A 16578-nucleotide genomic window follows, 5' to 3' on the forward strand; every position below is an offset into this window, starting at 1 on the left:
ACTGGATGTGGGAGATAGACAAGCAGCATATATCTTTTGTGCAGCTGGGTATCTCTGACTGTGATACTGGCTACAGGTTTTCTGCTCAGCATTGCCTGTCTCAGTACACAGGCTAACCTGGTGTAACTGGCATGTTGGAGGGGAGGAGGACACGCAAAGAATCCTTCCTGTTCCATCCAAAGGTATACAGTTTCTGAATGGGTGAGGGGTGATGCTCTACACAGGTGGAAAGGAATAAGAATGGAAAACAGAGCTCTGACTTTCACTACAACTTAAGAAGTGGCCAACAAATGTAGTTACTACATACGTAAAGGGGGACCACAACTAGATGTACCACTCACTACTTGTTGGAACACAGATCCTCTGAATGGTTTTGTGAAGCTGTGCTGCTATGCCCTTGTGCACTTTCTGTACAGTCCTGTGTTTTCGCCCAATAAGCTACACAGTCATACAAGCCCACCAAGTTCTATGTATTGGTCAACACTTGACTTGAGCTTTGATGTCTGAGGGATACCCGAAGTCTACCCTATTTAAAGTAAGAGCTGCTACCACCATCTCAACCCGAGCTACATGGTCCTCAACTGTGGTGGCAACAAGATTCTAGTTATGGGCAATTAACTTTTTAGCTGTATCCACTACGGGGTGGTTGTTTATCAGCTCTACCCATAAAATATTTGTTTAGGATCCATGACACAACTCCTTTGTCAATTTAATGTTTCAGACATACATGAAGGCTGCCAGTTGTATATTTAAAAAAAAAAATGGAGGAGCGCCGGAGTCATCTGGACCACACGTCTGTGCTACACATATGGGGCCATATTACAGACTTGGGGACATATGGGGCTATATGAAAGACAGGGTGAATGGTCCTGGTCTGTGCCACTGGGCACCTCAACTGTGCATGATGGGCTTAGACCAGGGAAGTGCACTCTCTAAAAATATATGTGCTGTTCCCAGTGTAGATGTAAATCTGTGCCTGCACTGAGAACAGCGCATTAGCTGTTTGCAGCAGCCAGTCCGCATTTCACTGTGCGACAAATAAGGTGATGGAAGGAATGCTTGAATTAATCTGAGCCAATGGCGATCACGTGAGGCCACATTTCTGACCCCTGTTTTCCAACCACCATGTCACTTTAAAAAAAAGACCTGTAATATCCAAATCAGTGTTCTAGAGGACCAGTCCAACCCAAACTACCAGGCCAGATCCTCTTCAGATGGGAACACAACCAAACCCAGACTGGTTTCAATCTACTTCAGTCATATCAGTGAGCTATAGCTTGAGGCCTGTAGCACAGTTAGCACAGAACCCGTGCAACTCAATGCACTTAGTGTGTCTATTGCAACAAACAACAAGGTGATGGCTGAGATTAATTCATACTTTCCACCCACCCACTTTTTTAATTTACTTAATGTGAAGCCCTTAGTGTGGGTATAAATAGATGTCAATCCTCTGTTCACTTAGTCTTAGTACTTGCGCTACACTCCACTGGCATGGCCCAAAAAGGCTGAAACCTGACTGTGGTTGCCAGTGTTCCCATTCAAAAGGGGTATGGACTGGCAGCTCTGGTGCAGGACCAAGACGGATTTGTAAATGGCAGGTTCCTGTAAGAGGTGTAAGTAAAACATTTTTTTTTAAACCATATGTTCTGGAATAATTGTCAGTGGCCGATATTAATTCAAGAATACAACCCATCACTCCTATTGGTATTCAATGTGATACAACAAAATGTAAGCTGGAAATTCATTAACAGAATTTTTGTGTGAAGAAGTGGTGGTAAATCCTAATAAAAACATCACTACAGAGCCGAAATGGTACCTTAACCACTTGTGCTCTGACGCAAACCAACAAATTCTCGGGTGTATACCAGACATTTTACGCAGAGAGCCATATATTGTTTCCATATCTTGACTAGAGGCAGCTCCTCTGCTAAGGCGGGGGAGCGTCGCCCCAATGCTTTTAAGCAGTGTGGCAAAAGGACAAATAAAATGATAATAACTTGTTCTTATTATTGTTTTATTGTTTCCAGCTGCTTTGTGGGTGGGCGGGCCAGGCAGCTCTACTCTCAGAGCAGGGCAGAGGAGGAGTGGTTTGCAGAAATGCTCGGCAGGCCCTCTGGTGTCGGCCAAACATTCATGCACCCTTTGCATATTCTCCATGCAGGCTGAATTACAGCCACCATAGAGAACATGCCCAGCCCCCAAGTCTCCGTCTGAGCGCTGTACCATGGCATTCAGACCAATCACAACACTGCATTGCAGCGTTGTGATTGGTTAGGGGAGTCTAGGGTGTGCTACCTGGTTGCTGTTCAGCCTGTGTCCAATGGACGAGAGACGAAGCAGAGATGCGGGATGCGGCGATAAGATAAGTCGTTATTTTTGTTTTGATTTTTTCATTCCCCTTCCTACCCCATCTCCAACGCCGTCCCACCAACCCTGATCAGTGCCAGTTGCCACTGGTATTGCCCCAGCAGATTTTCAGATGCCCCAACACTGTTTTGCTCCCTCTGTATTCCCCACATCCGGCAGCCTGCTACATAAACTTCACTCACCTACTGAATGCTCGCCTTCAAGAATGAATTTCTTTTGCTCTTCAGCACGGAGAAGCTTCTGTATCACATGAACTTCAACTGCTTTGTGGTTCACACACAGTGCCAAGATCCCCAGGCTATACTGGAAGTAGCTGGTTATGGGGGAGTCCATTTCAACTGCAAAATGACACATGCGATAAGGTTAAATGAGATCATTACTGCTGAATTTAGATAAAGACTTGTACTCCGTATACAATCCCTGGAGTGTGCAGGCAATTGTTCTGTTACATTTGAATATTTTACATGCAAAACAATATGTCAATTATAAAGATTAAGTATTGATTAACGGTCATTTATAAGCCGATACAAAGCAACTGGCTGTAGATGAATGTGAATATATTCAAGGAGATAGATTGCTGGAAACCCATCATGATCTTGGAGAAGTTGATTCAAAGAAGGAATCTAGCAATATAACAAACATTTGCAATGCTTTCTTGAAGTAACTTAAACAGTAGATGCAAATCACTTACTGCCAGAAGACTAAGCAGAAACTTCTGTCATGTTTCAGTCAGACTCATGGCTTTATTTTGTAGAATGGATACTCTGTTACAAACATGGCAAATGGCCCATTCGCTATATTACAAGAACATTATAGCCTATGACATTTGTAATATGTCAGATGGGATATCAGCCACATTTATGAAGAGGTATCCCATCCGCCAAACTCTAAATAGGGTTCTCAAGATTTTGACTGGTTAACTTCTCACCTCAGACACTTCAGCAGTTCTGCTTTTTCCTACATACCCAGGTATGGGTCTGCTCTATTGTTAAATTCATCCGTGCTCATGACGAGCTCAGCTCGTCATGAGGCACGGTTGCGCTGTGCTAATGACAAGCTGAGCTCGTCATGACCCGCACGGCGCTCACAGGCAGGGATAATTCCCCCGCTGTGCTGAGCGTTCTATTGAAATGGGCGTGGTCGTGACGAGCTCAGCTTGTCGTGAGGACAGCGCCACCGTGCTGCGTGACGAGCTGAGCTCGTTACGAGCATCGGGGCGCTGTGCGCGCCACCCTTACCCCCACCACAGCGGGTGAATTAGCCCCGCAGGGAAGGGGTTAATGGTTATGAACATATGATGTGCTACCGCAGTCATAGTCTCCCGTAAGAAGTTGCCTCTGATGATAAATCTGCAGGGCAACAAGGGCTGGTGAGCACTGGAGAGGACTAACTGTGTCCTGGCTGGAGACTGGGACTATGCTCCTGGTTCGATGCAGATCACGAAGAGTTGTTCATACATCAGCTGCATCCCAGAGTTGGAAGTAGCCGGTCCTGTTTACAGTTTCATATTATGATTAAACTAAACTTGACTCTCAAGGTGGTGGAAAGGAATGGAGATGGCCATAGAACAGACATCAGTGATGTGGGCAATACATATGGCATGTTGTACAAAGCATTAGAGGGTTGAGGTAAGGCACAGAAGCAGAAGGCGAGAGAAGCTACCACTTTCAGGTGACATTTTCTTTTCTGGGCGATACGTAACCTTCCAAATCAAATTATCTGGAACAAATCTTGAGTGGCCTGACACTAGATTATCCTCAGAATTTCAAAGATCAGATTAATATCAGTCTTACTCTGGCTGACAAACATACTTCACTGCTTCGGGGATCACATTTTGAGCCTATTATAAGACTGAATAATAAAAATCAGTTAATCAGCCACTCCTGAAGAGAGAGAGGGGCCCAATTTATCAGTTTGCTAAAGCTTCTAAGTAGACACAGCTGACCTCTTGTTCATCTGGAGGACAAGCATTCATGGTTAAAAGAGTCACCATGGCAGCATGTGATGTACAACTAATATCCAGAGACTGCTTCTGCTAATATAGCTTCTTCACAAAGAATCTTGCCAGTAACTGCTCAACTCTGGTATGGAGAGCAGCATCAAGTGAATTTCTAAAATACAATATCAACTGTAGTTCCAGGTGTCTACTAGCAAATCAGTCATGCAAAGAGATGAACAACATTTGCAGTGTTGCCTCTTGTAGAGCTATATTGCCCAGTGTATTTGTGGCCGCATCCTGGGCTTACAGTTGGATTCCTAGTTGGCCTGATGCTCAACACAGCAACCTCTGCTGCCAAAACTGGTAGGCTTCCATCTTTTTATGTGATTACATATTTTCGCCGGCTGGTTCAATTTACTCTTCTATCCTCCTCTGTTTTACAACTGATGAGAGTAAACTATTTTTGTAACATCAAGGTTACACTGTGCTGTACCTTGACTGAAAGAAATGTATCTGGGAGTGTTTCTCTCTCTCCCTTTCACGGTCTCTTCCCAGATTACCATCACCAGCAGTCCAATAATTTCTGCTTTCTGTTGTACTTACTCAGGGACAGTAGATGTTTTCAGCTGGTCTAGATGCTCGCAACCTGGCATATATCTTTAAGTATAAGACTGAGCTTCGGAAACATCAGAGTCAACTGGAGGAGACTAGAGTGTGCTATGTGACCACTAAATCAGACTCTCTAGCTTCTTGTATAAGATAAAGATATAAAACCTAGAGATACAACTGAGAGCTTTAGTAAAAAATTAAATATGGTCTGGTATTATAGAATGGGGGAAGAGATTAATAACCAGAATACCATTGCCAAACTGCTGGGGAATGCCTTCCTAGAGTTACAAACTTGTTTTTTTTTGGTCTGTGTTAAACCGTGCGCACACCCAGTCCTATTGAAAATAATAAAGTACCACTACCAATCATAATTTTCATGGGCGGCCATCTTCACCAGAGAAAACTACTTTATATGTCACATACCAATAAACTGTGTAAAGGAAAGACAATATAATAGTGAATCAGCTAAGCCTTATGGCATCATTAGGAGGTACCTTGATCTTTCGATCTTTAAAGCCTGTACACCCTTAATCATGCGCAACGCACATTCTTTCTTCTGCTTCATGCCTAGAGAAGTCAAGCACAGTCTGCACAACTGACTAATACCAAAGGCAAAGGGGGACATTAGGATGACGGGCGGACTTTGTCCACCCCCCACCCTATCGGACAACGGGACCGCTCGCCATAAGGGCGGGGGTCCCGGGAGGGGAATTAGGAAGCGCCCGCCACAGTGGCGGGCGCATCCTGCATTATTTTTATTTTTTTTAAAGATCCTTTATTGTTATAGTACGGAGATACAAACATGGGCCTACAACCAGTCCGGCCGGCCGCTATTCAAATCGATTAAAAAGTAATGTAGTAGAAAAACATGCAGCGGTCCGGAGTTCAAAAGCTTAGTAGCATCCAGGATATATCATATAATTAAAGTACCATGCGATAATAAGGATCTGAGACGGTTCATTTTGTAATAACGAAAAATAAAATGAAAATCAATGTCGCATAATCACACACACCCCTAATACAGCTAACTAAAGCAAAAGATTTTACGCCAGTGATGTACATAGATGAAAAAGATGGGGGAGGGGGTATATGAGTCAGGATAGATGCAATAAACACCAAGCAATCATGGCGAACTAACCCCACCCCTCAAGGCGAAACACAATATGGGAGACATGGAAGATGACGACATCGAAAAAGGAAAAGGGCAAAGGGCCATAGAAACAAAGATAGAACAAAATAACAAACCCATCCCCCAACCCTCAACCCTGCACCCCTGCTAAAGGCTATGGCCTATCCCCCCAGCAGCGTGCCTGTCGCCCTAAATAAGAGACCCGAAATACAGAGAAGAAAAAGAGAAAAAGAAGAGAAAAAATACAGGAGAAGGGCCCTCGATCTGGTCATCCGGCCCCTCCCACCTCCGCATGCAAAAATCGTATAAACAGTAATGGTAAAAGAAGGACAGGTAGCAGCAATCACGTATAACGCAATCAATGACATCCCCGCTAAGCGCCCCTCAAATCACCATCAACCAGCCATGAGTCCCTCCATGTTCCAATCGAATTCACCCCTGGCCTCGTTTGTCAATAGTACCAACGTTGAACCATCCCTCAAACGGGATACAAAGTAGCACAAAGGGTCCGATTACACCGGGAGGATCAGGCAGTGTCGCCGCTCCATAGGACCCCAGCCACTGAAATTTCGCCGATGATGCATGGCGGAAGTCTGATGGGAACAATGTCAACACCCCCAACAGTCTCGAGTCCGAACACAGTCCCGCCAGACAGGGAAAGGGAAACACACGATGCGGGAAGCGCCAAAACCCCGACGGGGCCGCCCAAGCCGTGTATCGATGCTGTTCCTCCACTTGCCGATCAGAGAAAGGCCCCGGTGAGACAATCACATGCGCCACAGGTGCATCCACAGTAAGCTCATGAACCAAATCTATCCGCGTCTCTAAGAATGTAGACTCATCCGGGGAATACGTCGATGAAGCAGAGGCAGACACATCGGCGCCTCCTTGAGAGCGATCCGTGCCGTTACAAGATGGCGGGACAACAATGGCGGCCATCCTTTGTCCCAAATCTCGGGCCTCCCGGATCAGGGCCGTCTGCAGGGTTGTTAGTGCAGCCAGTATATGTTTGGGCGTGGGCGGTTTCTCACATAGCCAGACCCCGGGATTCTCTTGTGCACCGGTTTCTCTGCCCGGGTGAGGGGTGCACGGGAAAGTATCATCCGCCATTTCAGCCGTCACGCTCTCTTTCCCCTCCACCGCACCTCAGGAGCGGGTCCGACCCCCGGGATCAGCAGGATTCACAGCAGGATCCCAATAGTCAGGGCAGGCAGCAGAAAGGAGAGTCACCGAAAGGCTAAACAAGCTCCCTGCTGCCCGTGAGTCACCAACCGGTTCCCAGGGAGGGCTGTTAACATAACCAGGTATCACACCGAAGGGGAACTGGGCATCATGGACTCTCTCCGTCCCAGCTATTTCACACCTCCCGCAGGGCAACCCACTATTGGGAGTGGGTTGGTATCATCTCTTCCGGCTCGCAGATCTCAGGTTCTCACCGACCGGCTTCCCATCGCAACCAGAGGCCGCTGGTGTTGCAATCACGGCCGGACACTCCCCTCACTCGAGATCCCGGCCTCAGCACCTCGAAGGCCACCAAAGAGACGGAGACAGTTCTTCGGGTCTACTGCGCGGTGGAGCCTCAAAAGCAGATGGTAAGTGAATGCTTCCCTTCACCTACTTAAATTAGCAAATACTGCTCAGGTTTACCGCCAGGATATATGTGCGGGGCGGGAGGGCTCACGGAGCCAAGCGGTTATGCAGCCATCCCGATCGCCATCTTGGCTCCTCCCGCATTTTTAACATTGTGGCGGGCGGTGCTCTCAGCACCGCCCGCTACAATGTTAAAAATGCACGTTGTGCTTTTCAATGCACAACATGACAGGCACCGCGCCACAACATGACAGGCACCGCGCGATGCCCGTCATGTTGTACATTGAAATGCAGTGGGGGGGAGGGGTGGTCGTTGTGAGCAAACAAACGATGGAATAAAGTATCTGTGACTGGAGTGTGCTTCCGTTTCCTTTCTTTCTAAAGCTCACATAGTGGCAGAGGGAATGGTATCAAGAGAGTACCACCATAGGGACCGTCTTTACCATTACAGGACTTCCTATTCTCTTACTTTGACCATGTATTTCATGTGCGAACCTCTTAGCATAAGCCATCGTATTATTTTGTCTGAAAGCATAATTGCGCTGTCCATCACCTGTACCACGCAGTTCTCATTGCATCTTTTATCCACATTTCAAGAGCTAGTGGCCCTACTAGCTGTGGAGAAATTGCTAGGGGTATTGTTTCCACTGTGAGGGATTTGTAAAAGAGTTTTTTTAGTCGAAGTAGAAATTGGATCAGGCCATGGGTGTTTCAACAGGCACTGAGATCCGCGACTCAACTGAAGGCTCTTTGAGACATGAGTCCGCAAGAGCCACCTACTGATCCTCTCCTGCATTACTTGTTGATGGCGGATGTTTAATCCCACTTGTTAATTGCTGTGTTGTCAGAATTTAGGGGACTATACCCCTTTGACAGCTAAATCTAATTGGAAAAGTTATTTGAAGTGTGAACTATTGTCTGATCCACATAGATCACCATAAGCAACAATTTTAACAATGTTCCCATTAACACTAGATTTCAAATAACCCAATAATGCATTATGACACCTCACCCCTCTCATCATTATAAAGTTCTCGTAAAAGAGCACTTCTCAGTGTGCACACTACTGTGCACCAGAGACATATTTTAGGTTACTCCATATTGTGATCTTTTTGATCTAAGGCCTTAAGTTGAGTGTCCAATGATGGAAGTCCTTGTGCCACGTCACCCTAAGACAGTATAATGAATTTACCAGTAATGTAGACACAGTTTGTGGGGGTGTCACTTTTGCTGGCTGAGCATCACTTAACACTGATGCGACTTAAGAGACTCCCCTCTGGTGCTTCGTGCAGCAGCGGTTCTGATGTGGGGTTGTGAGGAGATACGTCACACTGTCTCGGTCCTTGCAGAGCACCTTTAGGCACTTAGAAGGGTCCAGGACTCTGATGGCACTATTTGGGGAGCAAGACTCACGGCAGGTGGAGTCCAGATGCAGAGTTCTAGAAGGATGGAGCCTTTTCTGTCCCTGAGCTCTGATCAGGAGGCCAGCCATCTAGCCCTTGGAGTCACTCTAGTGGTCCTGGGTTCAAGATGCAGGCCAAAACACACACACAAGAAAACCCACCTCCTAGGCACGCTCTAAGATAGAGTCAGCAATATATATTTCAGCACACAAAACATTTCAACATATTAGAAAAATTCTCAAATATGTTTTATTTATATTTAAAATGTCTTCTTTTTCTTTCTTTTACCATGTATATCACAAAGATACTCAATAAACATACATAGAAAAAAATCATATATTTTTCCAGACAGTCTTGAACCCCGCCACCCTTCAAAATATGAATCTCACAATCACATCTCACACACGCTATCCATACCAAGACATTGCAATCAATCATTCATATTATAAAAGCAAATTGTGTGTAGAGCCATAGCAAAGAACATCTTTTCCAATCTATCCAACAGGGGTCAACGAGACCTGTTAACAAAAATAATCAATTTCAAAGGAATATCAACAGTCCATCTATTCTAGTATCTTAATATATATAACATATATTGTCTATTTTTCTTTTTTTGCATATAGGTAAAATATTATACAAACTGTAATTGGTGTCCCAATGGCTCTAGCGCTGGTGCAGACGTGCGTTTCAGTGCCGGTGATCAGCCGACCACCCACCTTCTTCAGGGCACGTACTGATGGTTTATAAATAAGTAGCCATTAAAAACCAAGAAAGGAGAGAGGAAAGCAAAGTGGCCATAACATAGATCCAGTTTTTTCTTCAAGGAATGCACTGAATTGGTGGCATGAAGAAGTGGAACTGCGGTCTGAAAATAATTGAATGTCAGCTCGCACCCGAAGCATAAGTTGATTGTGCTCACCTGCTCACTACTGTACTTAAATGTTAAGGCTCAATGTAACAATCAAACAGAGGAATTCAGGTGAATCACCCTTGAGCCCCGGGAGCTGTAAAGTCCAAAGATGGATCGTAGAAAATAATGACAATGTTTTTCATAAATCAGGAATTCACAGATAGACGTCGTCAGGATACTGGTCCAAAATGCGCTCCCGCTGACCATGAAAGATGCAGGTCAAGTCCTTTCCACTCAAGCAGCAGGGCAGCAGAACAGCGGTCCTTCTTGCAGCACAGCATTCATTCTTCTGAGTCTTCCACAGGTACAGAATACTAAGATCACCTGCCCTGAAACACCTGCACATGCCATCTTGCCAGAATAAGTGTGCTCTGTATGGAAGAGGAGTGTTGGAGGAAGCGCGGACCAGTGGGAGCATGCAAGAGGATTCCCTGAGTGAGGTGTGGGGGAATGGCTGTGCACCGATTGGGTCACTGCCCATGTGCAGGAGTGTCAGTTAGGCCACTCTGTATGCCATGAGAGGGCCGCCGTGAGTGAAGAGCCATGCAGACCTGAATGAACCATACTGTCACACAGCTCTGACCCTGTATGCCAGGGGGTGGGTAACCGGTAAAGTTGCTACTGTGAGAAGCGCCAAGACTTATAACTGTCTTGGCGAGTGCACTTGCATCTCGAGAGACTGCGCTCATGATATCCAGTCCTGCTGCAAACAGGGGGGGCTGCCAGTATCAATGCTGCAGAGGGATTCAGGCGGCCGCCTGGGGGAGAGATTGAGGTTACATGTGGCCGGTTAGATCTGCAATACAAGAGAACTGCACCTGACTGATTGAGGATTGCCAAGGATGATGTCGCACCCTCATCAAGCTCCAGTCGGGAGCCGAAGAATGTATTTCCTCCCCCCACTGGGCAAAGCTAAACCTTAAACTCAGAAATTCTCTGCCAGAGCAGAGCAGGACTCGAGGATGCCCACAAAGAGGATACCCGCTGTACTGCTGAACTTCTCCAAGCTGAGAGAGTGGGTAAGAGATGAACTGGGCCAGGTAGACACTGGGTGACTCGTTGCTAATGGTGCTGCAGGACCAGAGACATTTTTGACTAAATTCTGTAGAGTCAAATAGGAACTCTTGCGTACGAGCTAATAATATGCATTCCTTGGGTGTGGAATAACCGCGAACATGTTACATGAAGGGTGGAACAGTGATTTGCCTGACAACTATTAGATGCCTTGACTACAGCTACCACTGAGGGTTAAGTGAAGACGGGGTACTTGGAGCAGTTGCTCAGGATCCATAGTAGGTCGCGCCTCGGCACACCAGGAGTAAAAGGCCTTGACAGCCACAGCTGGGCCCAGTAGCCCCTGTGTGCCCCGAGGCCCTCTGAAAAGGGTTCTAACAGTAGTTATTCCCTGTGCAATGTGCACATTATGCACTGCCTTCATTCACTACACACCTTTCTCCCAGCATTAAACTAATTCAGCCTTACCAAGCACACAATCCTTTCTGTACTGTTTTCACCCCAAACACTATACCTATTTGCTTCTTTTCTGCATGCAGCTGGTGCTTCAGACGGGTGATCAGTTTTCTTGCTTCCTCGGTTTTAAGGTCCTCGCAAGAGGCTCTGAGAGCAAGGAGATAGAGGGCAAGCTGGCCTGTGCTGACTTCTGTCTGGGGCTTCATGTCTGTGCTGTAAGCAGAGGAAACAGACAGAAAATAAAACCTTCAACATGAGTTACAATGTTCAGCAACATACATGCTTTCTAGAAATCTCCACTCTATTGTTTCTCTGCTGTATCAGTGAAGGAAGGACATGGCGACACTCCTAACTGATGCAACATATCTGATTGAAAGAGAAGATCATAAAAATATGGAAAAAAGTAATTTAAGCATAAATGTCCAGTACACACATTTACAGTTCTACCAAATGCACTTCATTAAATGTAACTGAGAATCTTAAAGCGAAGACTTTTATCACTCTCTTTTCAAAGGATTAAAACTGACCCAAATCAGTAGTGATTTAAAGCCTTTCTGTCTTAACAGCTAACTTCACAGCTGTTACCAATGATCTTGGCTAACTTACTTCATGAGACATATTCACTGTACATGAAGTACTTCAAGGCATGTGGGAAAGGGAAGGTTCCACTAGAGAGGACTCTGGTGAAACAAGGTGTGAGGTGCCTGATCAGCTACTATCCCTATTGGTGAATGTATTAGAAATGTCCTATCCATAGTGCAACTTTCTCTATGCATGCCATCAGAGAACAATATATTGTGTGTATCTGTGTATGCAACAACTACGACAAGGAAATCTCTGAACTATACACCTTGAACAAATATATGTGTGTATCGTTTGGCACTGTACCTGCTTTCACTGGGTTGGAAGGCCAACTTGAGCCTTTCCAAGTACTGGCTCTCTTTCTCCAGGTTGTGCTCCTTAGACAGGCGCAGACCAACATGGACACTTGGATTTGGACTTTTGGAAACATCTTCAGTTGCCCTCAGTAGCTTTAAGTTCAGCGACTTGATCAAACGGTTATGTATTGCTGGGATTTCTTCAAGCGAAAGAAGGAAGAGAAAAGAGAAAGAATAAATAATACTACAAGCCATCATAAATCAAGGTACACCACATTTGGGAAAGTATGGAAGAGATAATGTTGAGTGCTTCTGGGTTAACGGTTTAGTTTGCATTTATATAATCAGGATACAAATTCGTGAGAAAGTAGTTAAGAGACAGAAAACAAGCAAACAAGATACTGCTAAAAAAAAGTATGAGGAAGCTAATGTCTCAAAGTGAAAAAAACTAAACGTAAGAAAAGGAAGACATTTTGTACGGGCACTTGGGGGGGGGGGTAATTGGTGAATAAAAAAACGATGCTCAAATGTCCATATGCCTAGATGGAATGGCAAGGTAAACTTGAAATTCAAAAAGAGCGACTTCCCCCAAAACTTTCTGCCTATACATTTTCGTTATACAATCTATTCTGAACATTTGCTTATTTTACCAAATGTTTTATTCATTGAAACAAAGTCCGGAATTTAAGAATGAAAATATGTAAATATGCAGCCAAAAGAGGCAAATAACCATTCCAAAATGAAATCCTCAGGTGTGCACCAGGTCAGACTTGATTTGTATCCAGAGGGGACTTTCTCCAAATCAACTTTGTTAAGCAGGTCCTTTTGGCACAGCAAAGGGTGGTCAGGGGCTCTATGTAAAGGCTACAGCACTATGCCTTGTTAATAACAATAGTTTAAATATTTTCATAAAAACAACTGTGCAGGCCCTCTGTACAAGTTGCTAGACAATCTGGGAGGAAGAAACACCAAGGTTCTTCTCCTGGTAATCTGAACAACTGATGTTTTGGTTCTCCTTGATGTCCATTTGATCTACATCATTCTGTCATCAATGGGGTACGACGTTATACTCCACTGTAGTTTGCAAATGTTTAATTTATGAGACTTTGGATGCACAAATGAAGCCAAGGCCAACAAAAGTGCTGCCTTTTTCCAAACTCAAGTTCTTCTTTCAATTAGGGAGTAGTGCATCCAACTCCTTTGTCTCCTGCATCCATAGCCTTCAGGAGAAAGACAGCCAAGGTCAGTCCAGTTAGTACTGGTCAAGTTGCCAATGTGGATTTTCTCCAGTCCGAGCCCAAAAGACGGCCACAATCGCTAGCCCAGCAACATAAAAGATATACTTTACTGTATCATGCTTACCCTACACCAAAGAAAGTACAAGGGTGTCAACTTCCCACACTCAATTGGAAGAGAGTTTTGGCAGTGGGGTGTTTTGAGAAGATAGACTTGAAAGCCACCATGTTCATTGTGGACAAAGGCACCCTAGAGGATAACCACCATTGTTTGCAGCCAAATAGAAATCACCATTCACACAATTACAGTAAAACAGACACAAATCAGTCACATGTGAAAACTGGGATGGGACTACTGTTATGGCAACCTGAGTAGACCTTTACCAGGGAGAGCTGTAGGGAGTCTCCCCAATTGTAACAAGCATTTGCAATGCAATAGGTCTCGCAACTGCGAGTTTTGGAGGTATTGGCATTGTAAATGACAATGCCTTTAATAAAATTAAAAAGTATTGTTATTTACAATATCAAAAACAACACCTATTGCATTGCACAAGGGGCCATGTTGTATGCAAAAGTACACTGAATCGTCACATAAGTGATTAGTTATCTCAAAGATCATTTGTATATAGAGAGCAGTATGTTTTGTTTTTACTGCAACAGGCCTATAGAATATTATAGGCAGCACTCAAAATACAAGGCAGATGTGCTTTACCAATGGTAGTTTCCATTTTTTTAACCTGAGTGTCATTGGTGAACACAGTAAAATAGTGCAGTTAATAACATACCAGCGTGACCTTTGTTCTATTGAGAAATGCAGTTCTCTGAATTTACTTCTGTGGCTTGTTTGGGTGCACCACCGGAATGTGCCCAGGGCTAGTGCAGGGCAGCCCTTGTGGTTAAAGCACCGAGGGCTGAGAGGTTCTCTGTGTCCAGGGGTGGCGGCAGCGTCAGGGGGTGCTGGGGGTCTGTGGTGAGGCGTGAAGGTCGGAAGCAGACACTGCAGCACTGAACCATGTGTCACGGCTGTGTGCACACATAGATGATATTACTCACTCTGACTTATAAGCGCCTCAAACCAAGCCAACCTCTCGAAGCCGTCTTCTGGCGAGCAATGAAAGGATTCGGGGACACATGCCAACATTTGGGCTCAGATAAGAGAAAGATTGAGAACAAACACAGCGTGCATTGAATTTACAGATGAACTTGCATTGAAGTAGAAGAAATGTTAAGTAGGAGGAAGACAAAGCAATGCTCGGTTCACAGAAATCTGGATCAGTGGCACACACATCAATACAGGCCGCACCACTTTCAGAGAGGTCGAGCTATCACCACATATCTACGAGGCCATAAACTTGCGTTTTATGGCCAAGCAATGGGAAAGGAGACAGGGAGCAGGACGTGGTGGGTCACGCGGGGGACATGGGGAGGGGGGGTGCTGTCAAAAGCATTGGTTAGTTCAAAACAGCAACTACAGAAAGGGTGGGGGGTTACAACCAGTGCACCTGCAGCTGTCTTTACTATGTGTCCCTGTGTAATGGAAGTGGTGCTCATGCAAAGCACGTCAGGCCCTTTGGGACGATGTTTTTTTTTTTTGCAGATTAATATAGTTTTTTTTTTTTTGCAGATTAATATAGCGCAAACTCGATCCGAACGTATTGGAGCGCTTTATATGAGCACCAGTTATGTTACACAAGGACACATTTATTAGTTGTTAAGTACGGGGATCTATCGACTCTCTGTGCTCCGGCTGCTGAGTCCTTGCGCTGTGTGACCTTCGGCGCACAACACCAGCCACTAAAGTCCCCGCCCTCCTTGTCACCCCCGGTACATATCACCAGGAGCCCGTGATGCAGCCAGACGGGCAGGAACACCAGCCCTGGTTTGAACCCTCCATGTTAAGAACGGTCCAGCGGCTCTAGTGCGCCCAACCACCATCTGCCCCATCAGGTAGTAAGAAGTTCTGATATGTCATGAGCTTGACCTGTTCTTGACCGAGACTGCAATTGCCAGAATGCACTGGGGTAGCCAGTGTGACAGTTGGCATGAGGGAGATATAGAAGAGATCAACAGCAGATCTTGACACGTGCTAACAGCGTCTTTTCTGGCGGCCTATGATGCCACCATCAGTGGTGTGGTTGGTGGTGTGACGTCCTTAGTGGTGCAGGTCATTTAATGAAGCAGAAAGTGGTGCTGAAATGTCTGTGGGGCGAGGGAGAGGAATCGTGAATGCAATATTTATGCAGTTTTATATAGCGCGAAAATTACCCAAAGGTATTAGACTGCTTTAAAAAAAGAACAGGTTTTATTATAAGACATACAGTTTTACAAGATGCAACATGGCGGGATAGAGGTTAGTGTCAATTGTTACAAAGGGACGGACTCACAATTGGTAGTGAATATACATGGTATGGGTGGTAGAAGCTAAATAAGAAGGAGTTGGGCAGGGGTGATGCTGTAGAGCTCACCCAAATATATCTGTCCGAATGAGCAATCCGGGGGCCTTAGTGTTTACTGCATTCACTAACAGTGCTTCAATGCCTCGTCACTGGTATAAAGCTCTATACAAACACAATTATAGTACAGCACACCCCACAGCCAGACTTGCACGCTCACCTGATGAGCCCTTGCACGCAGGGGGGACAGTACCAGTGCCCGCGCTCGGTCTGCTTAGGCTGGATGAGCAGGAACCCGCAGGAAGAGCACAGCAGCCCAGAGCAGGGGGGCCAGGTGCAGGAGCCGCAGGGTGGACACTAATGCTACCATCCCAGGCCCTGGTCACACACCTGCTCCTCGCACCTTCTAATCAGTGGGGACGATCACACCGAAGGAGACAAACGGGCCTACCACCAGGATATCGCTGTTTGACGATGTTCCTGTTCAATGTAAATACGTCGATAGGTGACAATCTCAAATGTACTCACTTGTTTGTTTCCAAAAAAGATATAAATACAAAAAATAATCTGTGAAGAAACTGGCAGACGAAAAGAATATGTACAAATACGCGTGTTCCTTTTCAGTGTGAAACTGTTTGTGCCTGGCGGCTGTAGT

At 45.4% G+C, this 16578-nt stretch overlaps 1 protein-coding gene across 2 annotated transcripts in view; it reads right to left on the reverse strand.

Annotated features, from left to right (window-relative positions):
• The window catches only part of TCN2 (transcobalamin 2), a 122829-nt gene that overhangs the window by 55722 nt on the left and 50529 nt on the right, over nt 1–16578 (reverse strand). For both annotated transcript variants that reach the window (XM_078667069.1, XM_078667070.1), the window contains 3 exons: nt 12306–12495; nt 11476–11630; nt 2550–2705 (listed from right to left, as the gene is read on the reverse strand). In XM_078667069.1, coding sequence (XP_078523195.1) covers nt 2550–2705; nt 11476–11630; nt 12306–12495 — 501 coding nt within the window. The remainder of the gene's footprint in view (nt 1–2549; nt 2706–11475; nt 11631–12305; nt 12496–16578) is intronic.

The sequence above is a fragment of the Lissotriton helveticus genome, chromosome 11 (genome assembly GCF_964261635.1).
Source record: "Lissotriton helveticus chromosome 11, aLisHel1.1, whole genome shotgun sequence".
Taxonomy (NCBI): domain Eukaryota; kingdom Metazoa; phylum Chordata; class Amphibia; order Caudata; family Salamandridae; genus Lissotriton; species Lissotriton helveticus.